The 18,106-nt window shown below is 40.8% G+C and overlaps 1 protein-coding gene across 4 annotated transcripts in view; it reads right to left on the bottom strand.

The window, feature by feature from the left end:
* The window catches only part of IL31RA (interleukin 31 receptor A), a 36,683-nt gene extending 18,891 nt beyond the window's left edge, over positions 1-17,792 (bottom strand). For 2 of the 4 annotated variants that reach the window (XM_040542293.1, XM_040542294.1), the window contains exons 1-5: positions 17,207-17,612; positions 8,511-8,595; positions 6,248-6,544; positions 4,782-4,902; positions 1,647-1,831 (exon numbers count right to left, since the gene is read on the bottom strand). In XM_040542293.1, the coding sequence (XP_040398227.1) occupies positions 1,647-1,831; positions 4,782-4,902; positions 6,248-6,544; positions 8,511-8,565 (658 nt within the window). In that variant the 5' untranslated portion in view covers positions 8,566-8,595; positions 17,207-17,612. Of the gene's footprint in view, positions 1-1,646; positions 1,832-4,781; positions 4,903-6,247; positions 6,545-8,510; positions 8,596-17,206; positions 17,623-17,705 lie in introns of those variants that run through there. The other 2 variants (XM_040542291.1, XM_040542292.1) reach the window with 2 other exon arrangements.
* Positions 17,793-18,106: the final 314 nt, after the last annotated feature.

The raw sequence follows: 18,106 nt of genomic DNA, 5'->3' as shown, positions 1-18,106 counted from the left end.
ACAGCAGGGAGAAGAAAAGAAGTGGGGCTGGAATGCTAAGGTCATGCCCTAATTACAGATGAGGGAAGAGTTCAGCTGAAAAGGATTTGAAGGTGCAGTAATGTGAAGGAGACAATGGGAAAAGGATTAGCACTGAGAAAAGAGATGGCTGGTACAGAGGATATGAAAAGTGACAAGAAGCCACAGCAGGCTTGAACAGGGCTGGAGAGCTGACAGAGTGCTGCACCAAAAACACTCAATTAAAAGCGTTTTACTGGCTTCCTCTGAAAGCGCACTATTAAGCCTTTTGAGCTCTTTGCACTGATTCTAGGATAACTGGCTGTTCTTTACACTTTAATATAGTTAAAACTTGCGCCTCATTCAACTTCTTGTGCAGTACACACAGCTGTTTCATGGACACCTGTAAAGCACTGAGGAGCTGAATGTAACATACAGGGTCCAAGCAGAAGCATAGTATTGTTACTGTGCTTATATTATACACAGTACAGCTCAGAAAAAGCCTTCTAGCTGGGAGTCAGTCTAGCTTCACCCTCGATACCAATGTCTCACATGAGCCAGCAAATCAAATGCAACTCCACAACCTGCTACATGCATCAGGAAAAGAAAGACTTTAGAGGGATGTGCATTGTTGCAGGGAAGAGTGACGATGCTGACCTTACCCATCTGATATCAAAATCTCAATCAACTCTACCAAAATGAATAGAAGAAAATGCAGCAAAGCACAGAGGGAGAAGAGACAGACAAAATAGTACCGTTGCTTCCAGGAATTACAGAATAGAATCATAGGTGATTTATTTATTTTTCCTAACCAGAAAGTAGAACAGCAGAATAAATGATGGACAGATCTGCAAATAGGATATGATTCATTTACAGCCAAATACTGCGCTGACATCTAGTACCACTCAAAAATACACACAGTCCAAATACCACTTATTTGACACAGAATTTTAGTATAAAGCCTTCACTTGTTAATAATTTAAAAACTTTGTAATTTACAATGGCTACTGCAGACATTAGCTAAAACATTGTTGAGGTACCTACTCCATGCTATGACTACAACTGTATCATTTTGATCACCTCTTGGTAAGTCCAAGAAACTGCTGAAAATTGCTGCCTGTTCCAAGCAGTTCAAAGAATCTTACATATTAAATGCAAACAGTTAAAATATAATGGGAGATCTGCTTCACTAAATTGGAAGCACCCAGATTTTAACAAAATAAAAACTGGGAGGAATAAAACATTTTATGTACTTAATAATGCACTTAATTTCAGAAACTTTGTAATTTTATAGTTTAATTTTTTAGGTAGTCCTGGGTGGAGCCAGGAGTTGGACTTGATTATTCATGTGTGTCTCTTCCAACCTCAGATATTCTATGATTCTATGAATTTTAACTAGCAATTAAAATGAGATGGTACTTTAAAAGCAAACCGATTTAAAAACAAATGAAACCTGAATAATTGTTTCAAAACTTAAATTGAAAAAAATATATTTTCATATTTTCATTCTACAAAAACTAACTTAACATACAGAATTTGTCCCAGAGACCTTTAGGCCATATTTTACAGAAACGGAAAAAGAATTGTGAAGGTGCCACCATTTCAACATAATCTGTGTTGTTATCTTTACTTAACGTTTTTTTAATTACCTATGTTTTCCATAGCTATAGGAACACAGTCTGATGAAGCTTCACCCAAAACATTTTGAGCTTTCACTTGAAAACAAAAAGAATTACTAAACGGAGTATTTGGGTGACGAAATGAGCATGACTCGGTTTTGCTTCGGCAGCTGGAGAGCTCTGAGTCCGGCATAATCAGACCTTGCTTATTCTTACTAAAATTAAGAGAGAAAAATAGCAGGAGTTAGCCGTTAGAAGATTTTCTCAGAATAAATCTGATTTTTAGGTTAGGAATTAATTATTATATGTTTTTGAGGCTGCAGGACTTTAATACTAAAAACCTCCCTAGGTAATACATGTGTGCAAACAAATGCTCTTTCCTAACTGCACAGCTCTTGCATTCACTCTATAAAAATTAAACTCAATAAATAATGCATATGTATAGCCCACAAGGACTCAGCTTTAATTGTCATTAGTAAGACAAATTCCAGCAAGCAGTAATGAAAAGTAAAAATGACTTAATGGGGGATTCATAGGTTATTATTATTTTAGATTAAAATCAAAGAGCAGTGAAATAATCAAGTCACTCCACACAAGACCTCCTTTAACAATATGTATGTAGACACAGCTAGGAACACATGCCTCATGATACAGCTATGAGACAGCATGCAGACCTGCTGCTGGCCAGAGATGAGCCATGAGTGACACTGCTTGGGCCTCTGGGAGGGAAGACTGAAGAAAGCGGGGCGGGGGGGGGTGATCAACAAAACCAAAAACTGCTGTGCAACAGCATCTGGGAGAGAGGGATGAGAAATGTGAGAGAACCAGAGAAGCAGCCCTGCAGACCCGCAGGTGAGTGCAGCAGGAGGGCAGGAGGTGCTCCAGGCATGCAGCAGCAGTTCCCCTGCGGCCTGTGGAGAGGCCCCTGGTGGAGCAGGCTGTCCCCCTGCAGCCCATGGGTCCCACACGGAGCAGATCTCCACGCTGCAGCCCGTGGAGGAGCCCCCGCTGGAGCAGGTGGATGTGGCCTGGAGGAGGCTGCGGCCCATGGAGAGCCCCCGCAGGAGCAGGCCCCGGGCCGGAGCTGCAGCCCGTGGAGAGGAGCCCACGCAGGAGCAGGGGGCCTGGGGGGAGCTGCTGGACTGGTGCTGGAGCAGTTTGCTCCTGGGGGACGGACCCCGTGGTACGGAGCCATGTGGGAGCAGGTCTTGAAGAGCTGCTGCCTGTGGGCAGCCCCCGCAGGCTCAGTTCGGGAAGGACGGCATCCCGTGGGAGGGACCCCACATGGAGCAGGGGCACATAGGGACCAAGAAGGAATGGCGGAGATGAAGCCTCAGGGACTGACCGCAGCCCCCATTCCCTGTTCCCTGCACTGCTTGGGGGGAGAAAGTGGAAAAGGGTGGATAGGGAAAGGCATTTATGGTTTGCTTTTAGTTTCTCACTGCTTTCTCTTGCTTGTTAGTAATAGGTAGTAAGTCAGTCTCCCTGTGCCGAGTCTGTTTTGCCCACGATGATAACTGTTGAGTGATCTCCCCGTCCTTATCTCAACCCTTGATCCACTTGTCATCATATTTTCACCCCCTTTCCATTTGAGGAGGGGGAGTGAGAGAGTGGTTGTGGTGGAGTTTAGCTGCCCAGCTGGGTAAAACCACCACAGTAGTCATATAGTAAAACAAACAGGGAAATAGATCTAGATTAAAATTAATGGTTAGATTTTACTGGAAATAGACCTGCAATTCACTGTGCGGTTGAAGAAAAAATTGTGCCGGTACAGGAAGGAACAGTATCAATACTTCTTTTTAACAGCTGGCACAGTTTATGGTTTCACACGTTCAACTGTTACAAAACATAGAAACACGAGAAGCAGTAGGAAGTTCTACCTAACGAAGGTGGACTAAAATGTCGAGCCTGAAGTAGAGACAAAACTAAAGATATTTTCCTGTCCTTCCATTTGCATAAAAATAATGTAATATGCTAAAATAACTTACAATAAGAAAGTATTTCCTTTGGAGCCTACATTCCTTCCATTTCTCAAGGACATCTTAAGCATTTTAGAAAACTATTCATGCAAACATATTATCTACAGCCTCAAGCAGCAGTATTATGAAAAACACATTGACAAGTATATTTGATAAAATCTGTGCTGTCACCTTCAAAACTGTATCTGAGATTTGCCTTGAAACAACAGTGATTTCACTATTTTCACAGTAACTTATGAAAAAGTAAGCTACTAAGCAAAATCTAAAATTTCACAAAAATTGAAAGAATCAAATAACTCCTCCCATAGTGGGGTTGTGAAGATACTAAAAAGCACAAGACTGCATAACTTGTATTTGTAAATGCAAATCCCCAGATATGAGCAAACCAAAAAGGACAACTCTTGATTCTTTCACTGAGACGGTATGACTCCAAAGACTACTAGGTTAAAGCCTAATGCCATCAAACACTATTGCTGTTGCTTGTCATTATACTTGCACAGTTCTGATTTTTTTCCCTACCCTAAAATGGCCTTCAGATGAGAAGTATGGTTGTCAATCACTATATTTTAGAGTACTATACCACACAAAATGCTTCAAATTAGAAAAGCACCTTGAAAACTTATTTAATCTAAAATAAATAAATTCTAAAATATCCCTACGTGCAACACCTTAGTACAAACTGTTGTATATGTTATTACTAGACAGAACAACAGGGGCTTTAATGGTTTTAAGTGGGAATTGTTTAAAGTAGGGGAAGAAGGCATCTTTCCCCATTCAAAGCAAGGACTGTTAATAAGTTTCTCGGTTACAGTCCAACTATGTGCCTCCATTCTGACTCAGCAGTAGAATATCCTAAAAGATTATATTTGTACCTAGGCTTACCCAGTTTGACCTAATTAATAATGGTACTTCAAGGAAACAAGGGAACGTCAATTCCAACAAATATTTTTGTACTGAGTATTGAGTTAAAAATGTTCATTATGTTTATACAGAGCACTAGAACAGTATCAGGTTGTAACTTTTTTAACCATTATCACTACAAAATTAATTGTGCTTACTGAGGAATGCCACGACACTGAACTAGATGATGCTTCCAGGTTTACTTTAAACAGAAGTGAGGATATGATGGGGAGGGAGCTAGCAGTCTTACCCCAGCATCCCAGTTCCTGATACATCCAATACTTACATTTTTCTGTAAAGAGTATAGATTGTTGTAAGATTTGTTTCTCTTCCTGAAGTCCAGTTGCAGGTAAGTTCAACATTAAAGTAATAAATGCAGGAAATATTTCCTGGTGTGTCTGGTGGAACTACAATGACCAAGGAGAAAAAATTATAAATATAAACAACTTTAATATATAAAACTTCCTATATTAGTCAGAAGGCCAATCTTCACTATGTGGCTTCCACAGAACTCCATTTTTTTTTCTTATTGCCCTCAAAACTCTTCACAAAACCAAAACCATTCCTTCTTTCCCCAGGGAGGCAGGGAGACTGGCTCCAACTAATTCTCAGAAGTACTTAACTGAATGGGCCTGGTAACTCATAGTATAGTTTATAGTAACTCATTAAACATCTTATATCAAACCAAAATTTGTTTTGTCCTGAACATCTAAGCACACTCCCTGTAAAGTGTCTGTAGCTAAGCACCAGCCCAGCCAGTAGCAGGAAAACAAAGAAACAGCAAAAATGTACCAGCATTGTCTGAAAGATAAAGATCCCCTTGGTTCCTTCCTAGAATACCTAGCCACATACCTTATTAAAACTGCTAAACTGAGAAGCCTGCATGGCCTCAGACTGCAGAAGACAACTTCCTGGGAAATGTATCTATGTGACACTGAAGCAACCACTAATTTCACTTACAAGCAAGATGGCACAAAGGAAACAATCCATAAAAATGTAACACCCTCAAAGATACCTGCCTTAAACACAGACTTCTTCAATCACTAGAAGAAATGGGAGTTGAAAGGAAGAGAACTCCCACTGAAATAAACGGATTGAAGAAGCCATTTCTGTAAAATAATACTTTTCTGTTCTACCTAGCACATTTCTTAAAAAGATCTTCCTTTTGCTGACAAGCTTACAGCACACTTCACTTTGTAAACAGGTAATATTTTCTGCTGTTCTTTATTCTGGGGGTTTATTTCTCTGCATTTACTGCTTCCTTACTAGAATGGGATCCCCATGCAGGCATTAGTATAACATGGACTTAACCTGCTCAATAAAATAGAAAAGTAGTACTTATATTTATCCTGCAACTTTCTCCAGATGAGACTATGATTATAATTTTTCTGGAACACAGGATTAGAAAGGAAATCATCCCTTGAGAAAGCTTAAGTTGGCTAGGCTAGACATGAGAAGTAACCAAAGAGAAGGATCTAGTAGTCTCTGAATTCAACAGAAAACGCCCACTGCTTTAGCTGGTCAAGTCAGGCTCAGAGAGGTTATGGACTAGCATCAATAAGGATTGCCAGAAATCTCATGCTTTAGTTTAGAAAAAAAAGAAAAAAAGAAAAAAAAAAAGGTACTTGGATACAGGTCTTGTAATGCCCCAAGCTAAAAAACAAGCAAACAAACAAAACTAGTTCTAAAAAAAAGATCCGACAGTAAGTTACTCAAAAATATTAAAAATTTTTGTCCCATATTTCTACTTACAGCCAGATTTAACTTCAGTGTGAACCAAAAGTTGTTCTTTGCCTAAGTACTTGATGAAACATTTCACATGTGCTTTGTTGTAAGTGAAATTATGGATGATTACACTAGATACAGTCTCATTCACAATGTTATAGTTTTCCTGAGCAATCAATTCACGATTCAATTTCCAGATTATGTGGCTTGCATTTCTTTGAGGCGTATAGTGTTTTCCAAGAACACAGAATAGTTTCAGGGTGGATCCTCTTTCAATTTCAGGAGATGAAGGAAAAATGTCAGCATCTCTGATAGAGTTTTCATCTAAAAGCAAAATTAAAGACATCACATTACCTAGACTCTTTCAAAATACCTGTGGAAAAATGCTACCTTATTTTGCCATCAACATATGTCTACACATCATTTAATTAGATTTCCATAACTTCCCAGATAGAGTGGAGAAATTTCAACTCATATGTCCTTTAATAGAAGTAAATGAAGAAAAGAGGCTGTTGCCATTTAAATGTTTTTTAAAAACATTCCTATATATAAAAAGTACACCTGCAATTTCATATCATTACTAATGAGTATGTCAGAAAGTACATCAAACTGTTAAGTTTAAAATCTATAAGCAGGCTGCAGTATATTTCAATGTTTCATTAGGACTTTACCCTTCACAGAATTTAAAATCTCAAACACAGTGCAGGAATTGTACGCAAAATATACATAATAGGAAAACACAGAAGGAGGGTGAATGAATGAACTCAAAGTTCTCAAAGAGAACTCAAAGAATGTAAGAATCACCCAAAGGAATCCTGCAAGGAGCTATTTTATATATTTTACTGTTGCTACTTATTTCTTGGAGCCAAATTTCATAAATAAATCTGTTATATAAAAACAAAAAAAAAACATCTTTCAGAGATAAAAAAAATCTTTCAGAGATAGTTTGTTTTGTTTTGTTTTTTTCTGGAATTAAGAAATTAAAGGGAACCAAATATTAAACTTTCTTCCTTGTTTTCTGTTAATTCTCTCCTGGTGTATTTTAACCCTTATGTGACTTGATTTCTGTCTTTTTGCTGTCTTTTTGTTTCAAAGTAATTTATTTTAATTTCAAATTAAGTAAAACATAATATTGTTTATTTTGCATACTGCTACACAGTTTCCTGTGTATCACATGTAAGCATTCAGCTGCCCTGCTTCATATAGTTCAAGCTTCTACAAACATATGAATCCCCTCTTCCATGTAATCCCCAAACAATTTGAGATGCCATTATGTAATACACTACTGTTGTGTGTTAAATTGTATGTGACAAATTGCATTGAATTGTCAATTACCGTCAAACAGTCGTTATTTCAGTCTGGCCCTGTGATTTCCTTTTCTAACCTATACTATTCAACTTAGTCAGTATAAAGTGCCACTGTTGTCACAAGCAGCATTTTTAATCCCCATGTCATCTATTCACTCTGGTGTTACTCCCTTCCCACGTCAGAAAGCATAACTGTGTAAGAGAACTATAGGGAAACTGAAACAAATGAAAAATAAGAGCTTGGCAAAAACGTATGTAGTTTTCCATGCAGATCAGTTTTGTAACCACTTCAAAACCAGCCATACAAACAAGCACTGCAATGGAAGGAGATGTAGATCCAGAGGTAGAAGGTGAGCAGGACTACTGCGTTTCCCCCAGCTTCAGCAGTTATGCAAGCTTAAACTGACTGTGGAGCTGCCAAATTTATTTTAAAAATGACATTCACATACTGTTAAGTAACTTGTAAAATTAGGGATAATATAAGAATGTTAGTAGTCGTTGCATGAATTTTATGAAAAAATAATACGTGACCTAAACGTGTACCGAAGCAGCACACATTCACTGCTCTTTTAGTGCTCACGTGTTACATAAATATTAATTTGTTCCATTTACAGATCTCCAAAGTTAACAGTCTTGACAACCCAACAAGAATTGAACTATGTATGGTATGACTTTCTAATGCAGTCTCCTCCTATATCCTGTGCAGCAGAGAAACAGTTACCCGGGTTAGCTTTAAAATATTCTTTTTTAAAAACACAAAAGAAAACAAATCCAGGCTGCAACAATCATAATTTACATTCCACAAAGAGATCAAGAATGCTATAAATTAATTTTTCACACTATATTGTATGCTACTTAATGTGTACAGTATGGTTCTATTTTTTTTTTTCATTTTAATAATGCTTGGAAATTTTACTTGGTGAAAGACACCTTTCAGAAAATTTTCTTATGGCAAGACAAGTGCTAATAATAAAGAAACACACCTGCTATAGAACTTCCGCAGAGCAAGATGAACATCCAAATCCAACAGCTGAACATTTCCTTTTCATAAACTACGGGCAGGAAACACTGTCATAAAAAATAAGGAATACACACATAAAAATAATATACTTCAAGTAAAGGTGTCCCTGTAACTTTAATACTTTGCAAACATTTGTGTCAGAGTTAATGACGACTCACTTGGATTCAAGTTTGCTTTATCTAAGTGTTAGTTTCCTGCACAATGAGAGAAATTTGATGCAGTTTTCCTAAGGTAAGTGCTTGAGTTTTTCCATGAAGAAGAGACAGGTAAGCACACCTGAAATCCTTCTGGGGGTGATCCAGTCTGCCTTCCAATGGCAGTGTAAAGAATGGTTGAGAAGTGCCTTTGTGTCTGTTTGAAATTCAGCCTGCCTAGCTATCTTCTGCGGAGAGACATTTAGCAAGGCTAATTCTTTTAAAACGTCTACAAGAAAACTACATTCCGTTCAAAAATAAAGGAAAATCATAATGGTCAGATGACTGCAAAAAAGGCTTTACCAAATTCATAGGAACATGAACCAAAGACTACCATACCTTTGTGGTAAACAGTGATGCAGTCGGTACTTTATGAGCTAGACCAGTGGTTGCAGAGAAACTAACACTTCAAAAATGATTAGTGATATCAACAAAACTGAGCAAAATAATCAAGAGCCGTACAAGATGTGCCTAATCAAAGCTATGGCAGAGTAGGAAGGGTAAGCCCAAGAGAAATCAACTTCACGCAATAATGGGTTACAGATGCTGCACTGGCGTAAGTACTTTTTTCTGCTTCAAGAAGTACATCATCTTATTAGGTAGTTAAATAAAATGTTTTGTAGCAGCTCCATGAATATGGCTTTAATCTTGGAGGAAATGCTCATTCATGAGAACACCAAATCCTGTGTGTGGCATGCGAAGATAAGCATGTATAACTGTTCACAGGAAAGAGCTTATGGCATTTAACATAATAAAGCTCTATTATTCTTTTTTGCAGTCTTAACTACTAGCAACCTGCAACAAAAGCTCAACACGTATTCTATGTTGCAAAGACTTCATGAAATAAAACCAACAGTTCAAAACATTTTTTTCCTATGAAAGAATCAAGAAAAAAGAGAGGATACAATTGTCACCACAAAGCAACTGTCTAGACTGAACGTGAATTCACTGCTCTATGTAAGAAATGGTCATAGGTTTTCTTATCTGTGGCCTACTCAAAATATATTTCAGCTAATGCCAAGACCAAAACAATATCTTGGTTCTCCCCAAAAGGGGCATGCAAACAATTAGCATTAGTAAATTAAACATTTTTAATTGTTTAGTTGTAATTTTTAATTGTTTAACTTACATAAACAAGTAAACAAAACAATTAGTAAAGCATTACAGAACACAATCCCTTCCAATTTAGGAAAGGAACAATTTACAAGAAGTTTTTAATAAAATTAACAGTCCATTTCAACAGAAGATGGTGCAAAAAAAGCAATGGTAAGTTGACATGGACACTTGACTTTATCTGGGAGCACCAACTGACTCTTCTTCTGGAAATTACTGGACCATGTCCAGACGTTTTGTGATAAAAATGAAAAGACAGTATGAGCAAAAGGACCAACTTGGTAAAAACATAAAACAATTCAAAGGGTTCAAAAACTCTTGCAAGGAGATGCCAAACAATCTGACATATTAAAAAAAAATGGGGAAAAAAGAAAAAGCTTCATAAGTCTGTCACACACTTCCCACTCTAAAAACCTATTTTCTTTCCTTAAAATTTCACAAAAACCTAACAGTTTCTGCTGAAATCTTACATGCTGGTTCTCTATTTTTGAAGGGACGAGATAGAAGAGGCGGCCTTTCAGCCAGAATAATTCAGCTATTTCCAATAATAGGGAAAACACTTTTTGACCAGTCTTTTGACTTGCTCCAGCAATCCCATACTTTTTTAGCAAGGAATCAGAACGCAAAAGCATAGAAAAGTCAAAACCATTTCTGAGTTATGCTTGTTCCAAAAACATCCCATACCACCAAATACTCCACTACAATGGAGGGCAGCACTAAGAAGCCCAGGCATGGCAAATCCAGCCACAAGCCTAGTTACAAGCCTTCAAAAAACTCTGGTTCCATGTGCCTACCCAAAAGCTTAAACAAAGATCAAATATCCCATCCATTCTCAGTGATCTCCTTGTCCTCTACCCTCACCAGTTTTTCTCTTTTTTCCTAGTGGTTTCTACGCAGTCATTTCCGCTTGGTAAAAGAGAAAAAAAAATATATATATATGTATATATACACATATGTTTTTGCTAAGGTAGCAAATGTGACTTACTATATGACCTGAAGATCATCTGATTTGCCTAAATAGAGAACTGCACGGGGCCTAGGGAGAGAGATCTCCAAGGCATTTCTTCCCATTTCTTCTTCTGTTAATTTGGTTCAGTCCTGATGCTACCCTTCCACCTTCTACGAGTACCATTGGCAGCCAGTTATTTGACGTGCAAGTCGCTAACTACTGCATGCCAGAAACCAGAAAGTGACTCAGCAGGTTACATCCCTTCCCATCTTATGTGGCAATCATACATGACTAAATAGGTCTTTAGCTGTTTATTTGTTTAAGAAATTGCACACGTAAAAGTGTACTAAGAATGGTCTGGTGATGGAGAAGTCACACCATAAATTCAGAAGTGCTGAAAGCACGTGACACAAAACTGGGAGGAGGGGCTGATAGAGCAGAGTCACGCATCATCCAGACAGACCCTGACAGGCTGGACAGGTGGTCAGGTAGGCTGACAAAAACCTCATGAAGTTCAACAAGGAGGAGTGCAGAGTCCTGCACCTGGGGAGTAGCATCCCCAGGCACCCACATGGGCTGGGGGCCTCCCAGCTGGGAAGCAGCTCTGTAGGAAAGGACCTGGGGGTCCTGGTGGACACCAAGCTGAACGTAAGCCAGCAAGGTGCCACAAAGAAGGCTGACGGTAACTTGGCTCACACTAGGCAAAGTATTGCCAGCAGGTCAAGGGAGGTGATCCCTCCACTACATTCAGCACTGGGCAGCCACCCCAGAGGAGTACTGTGTCCAGTTCTGGGCTCCCCAGTGCAAGGGAAACAGAAATACTGGAAGGGGTGTAACAAAAGGCCATGAAGACGATGAAGGGACTGAGCACCTCTTTTACAGCTAGAACTGCTTCGCTTGGAGAAGAGGAGGCTCAGAGGGATCTCATCAATATACATAAACACTTGAAGAGAGGGTGCAAAGAGAACAGGTCCAGGCTCTTTTCAGTGGTGCCCAGTGCCAGGACAAGTGGCAAGGGGCACAAACTTCAATGCAAGAGGTTCCTTCCAAACATCAGGCAGCACCTCCTCCCACGCTGTGCGGTTGAAGGAGCCCTGGCACAGGCTGCCCAGACAGGCTGTGGGGTCTCCTCCTTGGAGATCTCCAAAAGCCACTTGGACTTGGCCCTGGAAGAGCCTGCTCTGGGTGTCTCTGCTTGGACAGGGGTTGGGCCAGACGGGCCCAGAGATCCCTGCCAGCCTCAGCCATTCTGTAAGTCTGTGAAAGATACCTAGAGAAGCTAAAATCAGATGAGTAAACAAACTGCATGAGCAGAACCATTTTCTTCAACAAGAGCTATTTAAAAACTCTATTAATCAAATCAAGATTTCTTGCAGGAAGAGGAAATCACAATGAAGGTATTTTTTTAAAAGGTAATATTATTGATGAAAAAAGGCTGCCTCAACACCAAAACAACTGTTCTTCCATTTTTCATTTTGAAATTTAAGTTATTTGGAATTATTATGGTTTAAAAATATAAATAAGTCAGAAGAAAAAATGACCCTAACCAACTTCTCATTACATTTTCTATGTAGAGCTGTTTCTCGATCAACTTTCATAGAATCATAGAATATCCCGAGTAGGAAGGGACCCATAAGGATCATCGAGTCCAACTCCTGGCACTGCACAGGTCTGCCCAAAAGTTTAGACCATGTGACTCAGTGCACAGTCCAATCTCTTCTTAAATTCAGACAGGCTTGGTGCAGTGACTACTTCCCTGGGGAGCCTGTTCCAGTGTGCGACCACCCTCTCGGTGAAGAACCTCTTCCTGATGTCCAGCCTAAACTTCCCCTGCCTCAGCTTAACGCCGTTCCCACGGGTCCTGTCACTGGTGATAACGGAGAATAGGTCACCTGCCTTTCCACTCCCCCTCGCGAGGAAGTTGTAGACTGCGATGAGGTCCCCCCTCAGCCTCCTCTTCTCCAGGCTGAACAGGCCCAGTGACCTCAGCCGCTCCTCGTACGTCTTCCCCTCTAGGCCCTTCACCATCTTTCCTCTCCTCCTCCTCTTTCCCATTTTTCAGGATGGGAAAGTTTCTTCCACTCAAACCTAATTCTGAGATTATTTTTAACTACACAAACACATACTTCTGTATGCAATGTAGCTGCTGTGCCATGCATAAAGAACATGGTACATTTGTAAGTGGAACCAGCAGTATTTCTTTAGCCTGCATAAAACATAAGCCCAGTAGTCTTCAAGAATTTCTAATGTTTTTGTTGGAACCTAACAGAGTGTCCTTTCCCACTAGGTATATATACAGCACTCTTAGCAACTGACAACAAAAACTGAATAGTGAGTGTAGTCTTTTATTCAGTCTTTAGCAGCAATTGCAGGAGCTCTACCATGCAAAGAGACAGAATTTGCTCTATCAGCCAACACTGATTGCCCCAAGCCCTAGCATGAGCTACCCCAGTGAATTCATTTGGAATTAATACAGAAAAAAGAAATAGATTCATTTGGAAAAGGTGTAAGCATCAGTGTCCTGAACACTACTATTCAAATCTATTAGTTTTTAAAAAATCCTGGAGGGAAGGAGGGCATTTTGAGGCAAATAAACCCAATGTGAACTTCAGCCTTGTTCCTAGAAAACAGGCTGCAGAAGCATCAGCTTCCAGGACCAGTTCCAAGGGTGAGTACCAGTGGGTATCAGAAGAGGAAAAGCATAGATTTCTCTACACAGGTCAGAGGAGAGAATGACATGCAAGCATACTGGAGGAAGCAACAGAATTGAGGGACAGTTAATTTCCTCTCTGAACTCTCTAATCCCTACAAATCATACCTTGGCAAGCCCGTTCATGGGGAAAATGTCAAACACTGTAGTAAATGATCCTGAGCACACTGGTTTTGTAACCTGCAGTACTCAGCTGAGCTAAAAATAGTTAGTTGAACCTTAGTCCAGGAAAAATAAAACTTACAGCTTTGACATTTAAATAAATTTTCACTTGAACAGTAATTAAGCACATTTTCTGATGAAAAACAAACATATTTAAATTTGAAATAATGGCAACTTGCCTTAAAACCCAAAGCTATCATCACCATTAAAATTACTACTTATTACTAAAATAAATGCAGAGTATTATTCAAATAACACAGATTTATTGACAAAATAGAAACCAGTAAGTTTCCAGAGAAGAAGCAACATGGAGAAGAGCCTCTTGAAGCTCAGCGCCAACTTCTGACTGCAGAAACTTGTTCTACATATGTCATAGTGGAAAAAAAAAGAATAGAAACAAAGGCTGTAATCATTAAGTTCAATGACTTCTTAATTTACAAACTGCAAGTTAACTAGAAACTGAAAAAGCAGGAAAGACGTTTTCCTCTTTCAGCCTCTAAATAATGATAATAAAGAACAAAAAAGCACAACAGGATAAGATACTTTTGTTCTAAAACCCTGAAGGACATAGTGACAAGGAAAGGTCAGTTCAGCTAAAAACTACTGATAACATATATTTTGTTTACTACACATTGAAGTTACAGATGCAAAACTTGTCTTGATAAACCCTTTCCTTTTGTATGGAACATTATTTAGCAGCGTATTAAATATTAACACATTCTGATATACAATGCTATACGTTATCTTTAAATTCCAAAATTCGCCTAAATACAGCTTGATACTAATAAAAAAAACTTATGTGTCTAGTAAGTAGAACACAATTCACTGTTCTCTAAACAAATACAAATATAACAGATAGGCCTTTAAATATATCTTTAGGTACAGATGCCGAGCTAAATAAAACAGATGCAGAACAAATATCTGTTTGTCAATATATTAATATATGAAACCTCATAATAAAGACTTCAATTTTAGTGGAAAAGCTTAAAGCTACAAACACAAAACAAGATTTAATTTCTGTATTTTACATATAAGGGCACTTTTTTTTTTCATTTTAAGTACATAATCATATCTGATTTGATAATGCGTACTAAAAGAAAGGCCGAGACATCAATGCTACCAGAACTGAATGTTGGCCACTACTAGAGACAACTGCAGATCTAGTAGCTGCACAGTCATCCCTTGTTTTTGTTTTACCTGTGAGAAGGAAGAAACAGTCGAGCAAGGGCTTAAATAGGATTCATACACGGGTCTGACCCTGGACTTTTCTCCTTAGCATGAGTTTTTTGGGAGCCACAAATGTTAGAGTATACTTTGAAACATGATTTTGTGTCACACCTTGGTAAGACGTTATTAGGTAGGGTGGTTACCTCTGTGCCCGTTCCTTGAGAAAAGAAGGATGACCCAAAGAAAAACAGAGAACAAGACAGACTGAGATGCCTGTGCCATAGTAAGCAACCAGACAAGAAATCTGGATGGTCCCTGCAGAAGGATGCATGCACTGTGCTTTAAAGGAAGGTATAACTCTCCTTAAGAGAAGATAGTGTTTTTTTTCCCCACCTATTCCAGAACCAAAACCCTTCCTTACCTCCCAAATCTGGCAATTGTTTTAACCTCAAGTTCATAAGGAATATGCGCCGGTCAGAAAATAAGAGGGAAGATTTCCTGTACTTCTTCAGAGCACTTGTTCACCTGTCCAGCTTCGCCTTATAAACTAAGATCAGTTCTAGATGCTCCAGAGTAAAACCCACGTCCACTTAAGTAATGTTAGCAACTATTTTACAAAAAAGACAAAATTTTCCTGGAATGTGCAGAGGATCAGCTACAGCCGCAAGTTGCAGATCCTACCACAGTGCTGCTGGTGTTAAAAGAATAGGGGTAACAATGCAAGTAATCCTGGTCTCCCAAACACAAGAATCAGAGAAAACAAAATGAACACAAAATATCACTATCAGTCAGAAAAGATGGCTGTGACCATGCATGTTTACATGCCCACATACAACAGCCATTCTGAAAAAGAGACTTAATCGTATATTCTAGAACACATTAAAAAGCCATCTTACAGACACAGTTGGTAATGAGTTTTGCACTTACACAACCACTGTAATACCTATTCTTGGTTTTAGTCATTAATTGGTAATACTGGCAATTATTATGCATTATTTTGTCTCGTATCTTTCTCAGCAATTAAGAAGGTTACTCTGCCTGGCCTGAATATCCTCGTGCAAACATGCAAACACCTAGATGTACTCATCTCAAGTTTATGCAAACGGAAGTATTATACTCTAAGTCCTCTTCAACAGGTTTGTTTTCCATTTCCTTTGATTATTTTTCTATACCCTCTTTTGAAGGTTCGCCATTGCTTCATACCCTTCCTAATGTGTGGACACAATATCCGAATAGTTAGCACTGGATTTACAGGAGTGGGCTACCGCTCCATTGCATTAATGCAGTTAATGTGTAACATTACAGGGAAGCCTCTACACAGCCCACCTTCACCAATTCCTTCATTTTTCACTGCGAGATGCCAGACAGATGCCTTCCTCACTTAGGTTGATAAAGGAACTTAAGATCACTACCAGGACTCCTACCTGCTAATTCCTGCTACTGTACGTCTAAGCACAGCATTAGCCCTTTTTCCCCGACAGAGGAGGCAGTCTATCCAAGACAGTTTTTTGTCCTGTTAAGCATGGTCTGTATTCTTTGATTCCAAATGTATTTATCTCATTATAAGCCTGCATGAGACAACTGAATGGTGACCGTTTCACCCTGTTAATACTGATCATCTCATAGAGGATGCATGTCCAGTCTTCCATTTACTGCCCATAGCGTAAACTCATACTAGTAATATTTTTATATATCAGTCAAAACTGCTGGCTGAAACAGAACTGTGGTGTGAAACTAATTGCAATGGGACCTACTTAAAAAAACAGATTTTGAGACCTGCCAGCATGACATTTTTTAATTAAAAATGTTCCCTACAAGTCCCAAATCATGCAAATAAATAAATAAATACCAGATCCACATCATCACTGTACATAAATCAACACTGTGATGTTCAGTACATTATGATACAAACCTCCTCTTTCCCCCCTCCCCCTTTTGAAGTCTGTTGTTACTGGTTAGTCTCTGACAGAGGGACCTAAACTAACCACTCCATTCTTTCGCCTGACACACGAAGCTTTCTTCGAGCACAAAACCATCCTTTTGCCCGGCGTCTCAGTTCTCAGGGATCAAAAGTTTGGTTTCAACTGTTTTAGACACCCATCCTCAAAAGACAGCGCTCACACAGCCCAGTAAAGACGCGAAGCCTCATGCAGCCTCCCCAGCTTAAGCACAAGCGCGTGTTGGCGATACCTGTGACAGATGCGTAACGCACAACTATCACTTCACTTCCCACGAGGCAGAAGCTGTGCACGTACAGAAGAGGCATGGGGCCGCAGTATTTAATCCGATACGCCTCTCTGGAGAACAACTGAGTGCAAACACACAGTTTAAGCAGCCAACAGCTGGCAAAGAGCTTACGCTACCTTTGACAACTCGCAGAAACAAAACCACCGCCAAGCACGCGAACTCTTCCCAAAAGACACCAGCGCGAGCTGCCAAGCCGGGAAATTTCAATCCTTGCTGTCGCGTGGGCTCCAGAGAAACCAGGATCGCGTCGAAGCCCTCGTCGTGAGCGGTTCCACCGCGGCCGCAGTCAGTGCCGGGGCTGCCCCGGCCCGAGCCGCCCCGCGAGGAAGAGGGGCACGGCCGCAGCGATGCGGCAAAATAGGAAGTCGCCGGGCGCGGCGCGAGCAACGCTGTTTTTTCCTGTAAAAAAAGAAAGAAAAAAGCCGCGTCCCGGCGCCGGCCGCAGGGCTGCCGGGGAGCGGCGTCGAGCCCCGGCCGGTGCGAGGAGCCCGCCCGGTACCCGGCGCCCGCCCGCCCCGGCACGCCCCGAGCGCGGAGGCCCGGCCCCGCCGCCCGCCCCGTGCCCCCGCTCCGGCCCCGGGGCCGCCTCTCCGCCGCCCGGCCCGGCCGCCCCACCTGCGGGACCGGCAGGGCTGGGACGGGGGGAGCCGTGGCGGGGGTCCGCGTCCCGGCCCGTCACGGTCCGCCCGGGGAGCGTGGCCCGCCGCCCGCCACCCGCCACGCCGCCCGCCGGCCATCTTCTGGGCCAGGCCGCGGCCTGAGCAGGGCGGGCGTAGCGGGGTGCGGGTCAGTCAGAAGGGGCATGGCTGCGGCCCCCGGGCCCAAAGAGCGGCTTGGGAGAGGGGCCTCGCCCGCTGGGGGCACGCAGAGGCTTATCTGGTGTTGTTCTACGAGTCCTGAATACCGGCACCCATCTCCCACTGCTTCCCGAGGGGTTTGGGTCCATCCCCTCCATAACGATGCGTACCACAGCGTTTTGGTACAGCTGAGGTGACTCAACAGTGCCTTTAAGTGGC

The sequence above is a fragment of the Cygnus olor genome, chromosome Z (genome assembly GCF_009769625.2).
Source record: "Cygnus olor isolate bCygOlo1 chromosome Z, bCygOlo1.pri.v2, whole genome shotgun sequence".
Lineage (NCBI taxonomy): Eukaryota > Metazoa > Chordata > Aves > Anseriformes > Anatidae > Cygnus > Cygnus olor.
This window is presented reverse-complemented; position numbering and strand designations above follow the sequence as displayed.